Here is a 2422-nt window from a genome sequence, read left to right as displayed (position 1 = left end):
ATGGCCAATGGTGGGATGTCTCAGTTCCAGGAAGTGATGCGGCAACAACTGGAGAGCTCCATGCACGGAGAACTAGAGAAGCTACTGGACGTATCAATGGCCACTGAGCGGGAGCTGTACAGGACACACTTTGTAGGCTTCAATAAGCTGTTCCACAGGTTCCTTCAGGTGAAGGGACCATCTGTGGAATGGAACAAGATAAAGCAACCGGCTGAACATTTAATCCAGCCTTATGATGAGATAGCTGTTAATGGCCTCCCGAACAACAGCGTGGTTGACAGTCTCAACAAGCTTGTGGTGTTGAAACTAAATGGTGGTCTGGGGACCAGCATGGGGTGCAAGGGCCCAAAGAGCCTCATCACAGTCCGCAACATGAACACCTTCCTGGACCTCACTGTGCAACAGATGGAGCATTTGAACAAGACGTACAACACAGATGTTCCTCTTGTCCTCATGAACTCTTTCAACACAGACGAGAACACAGGGAAGCTTCTGCATAAATACACTCACCGTGTCAAGATACACACCTTCATCCAGAGCAGGTATCCACGTATCAACAAGGAGTCCCTTCTTCCGGTAGCAACAGTCAACGGCATGACCGGTCAGAACACAGACGGGTGGTACCCGCCTGGCCACGGAGATGTCTTCGCCAGTTTGTACAACTCTGGCCTTCTGGACCAACTCATAGCCCTGGGAAAGGAGTATGTTTTTGTGTCCAACATTGACAACCTGGGTGCCTCTGTGGACCTCCACATCCTGCACCACCTGGCCAGCCTGTCAGACGGCAAGCACTGCGATTTCATCATGGAAGTGACAGACAAAACGAAAGCCGACACTAAGGGTGGAACCCTGATCGAGTACGAAGGTAAACTGCGGCTGTTAGAAATGTCCCAGGTACCGGAGGCTCACATTGACGAGTTCAAGTCCATCAGAAAGTTTAAAATCTTCAACACCAACAATCTGTGGCTCTCTTTGAGTGCCATGAAGAGGCTGCTGGAACAGAATGCCATAAACATGGAGATCATAGTTAACCCCAAGACGCTGTGCGGTGGTCAGAATGTGATCCAGCTGGAGACCGCCGCGGGCGCTGCCATCAAGTGCTTCAACAACGCCATGGGCATCAACGTGCCCCGCAGCCGCTTCCTGCCTGTCAAAACCACCTCTGACCTGCTATTGGTCATGTCCAACTTGTACACCCTGGAGGCGGGCTCTCTCACCATGAACAGCAAGAGAGAGATCCCCACCACACCCTACATCAAACTGGGCAGCTACTTTACAAAGGTGCAGGACTACCTGAGGAGGTTTCAGGGCATCCCTGACATGCTGGAGCTGGACCACCTTACAGTGTCTGGGGACATCACCTTTGGCAAAGATGTTTCACTGAAGGGAACGGTAATCATCATAGCCAATCAAGGGGACCAGATCAATATTCCTGCTGGCTCCATGCTGGAGAATAAAATTGTGTCTGGCAACCTCTGCGTCCTGGAACACTAACTTGAAGCAATGAGGCCTTCTCCCTTTCCTCAAGCCCCCAGAACGAAGCTACCTAATATTGGCCAAAGCTGGAACTACAGCACGTTCATGGAGCTGGACGGACGTTCAGTGACGTCATGTGTGAAAACTGAAAAGTGTGTCAACCCTGACCTCAAATTTGAGACCGCTTTCAACTTCCACAGTACTTCCTGCAGTCTTCCGTGCTGTGTAAAGGCCAGCCAATTGCACAAATAGCAGACCTACAAGCTCACAAGGTATCGCAGAGCAACTCATTGAGATCTTGTAACTTTAATGTCAGCCCTGTAATTAAGCCCTTATATGTCTCAGCTGTGGAAGTAAAAGACTTCCAAGTTCTATGCCAGTACTATGACTGGGAGATTACAATGGTTCTGAATGGGGGAAAACTATGCCCGAACAAATTGCTCTATCGCAAAAAGTAAAAGTCGAATGCAAATATTTTTTTCGCTGTGAGTGGCCTGAGATATTGACGTACACCATGTGCGATTGTGGTGTTGGTACGATTGAAAATGTGGTTATAAGAGCGAGTTAAGAATTGTCTGCGCGATAATATCCTCGTAAGAATTATACAATGGAGGTAAATGAGCAGATTTACTGTTTTTGTGTCACTTAAAAGGCCGTAGTTCACATTCTGTATGTCTCTGTGCTTTGGTGGTCACATTGTGTGAAAGAGGACATGTGTGGCTACAAAATGACCAAAGAACATGCGTGTAAAATGAATACTTTGGCCGGGATGACAATTTGTTTGGTAAATTTTCAAGGAAAGAATTTCAGTTTCCACACTCTAATCAAAGAAGCGCTGCACTCTAAAAGATAACCGCTCGTCCCCGAGCACCCTTTCAAAAAACTTCTGGTCATTTTATCATCTATATTCTACTCAGTCTTATGTGAACACCTCAGACGGTTTTTA

General features: G+C 47.7%; 1 protein-coding gene across 1 annotated transcript; it reads left to right on the top strand.

Annotated features, from left to right (window-relative positions):
* On the top strand, positions 1–1494 carry LOC308315068 (UTP--glucose-1-phosphate uridylyltransferase-like; the record flags this gene model as incomplete). Its single annotated transcript, XM_080762896.1, has 1 exon — positions 1–1494. The coding sequence occupies one exon, from the start codon at positions 1–3 to the stop codon at positions 1492–1494; it is 1494 nt and encodes a 497-aa protein (XP_080619022.1).
* Between the last annotated feature and the right edge of the window lie 928 nt (positions 1495–2422).

This window comes from Protomyctophum bolini (assembly GCF_963924005.1).
Source record: "Protomyctophum bolini genome assembly, chromosome: 5".
Classification (NCBI taxonomy): Eukaryota; Metazoa; Chordata; class Actinopteri; order Myctophiformes; family Myctophidae; genus Protomyctophum; species Protomyctophum bolini.
Note: the sequence above shows the minus strand (reverse complement) of the source record. Positions and strands in the feature narration are given on the sequence as shown.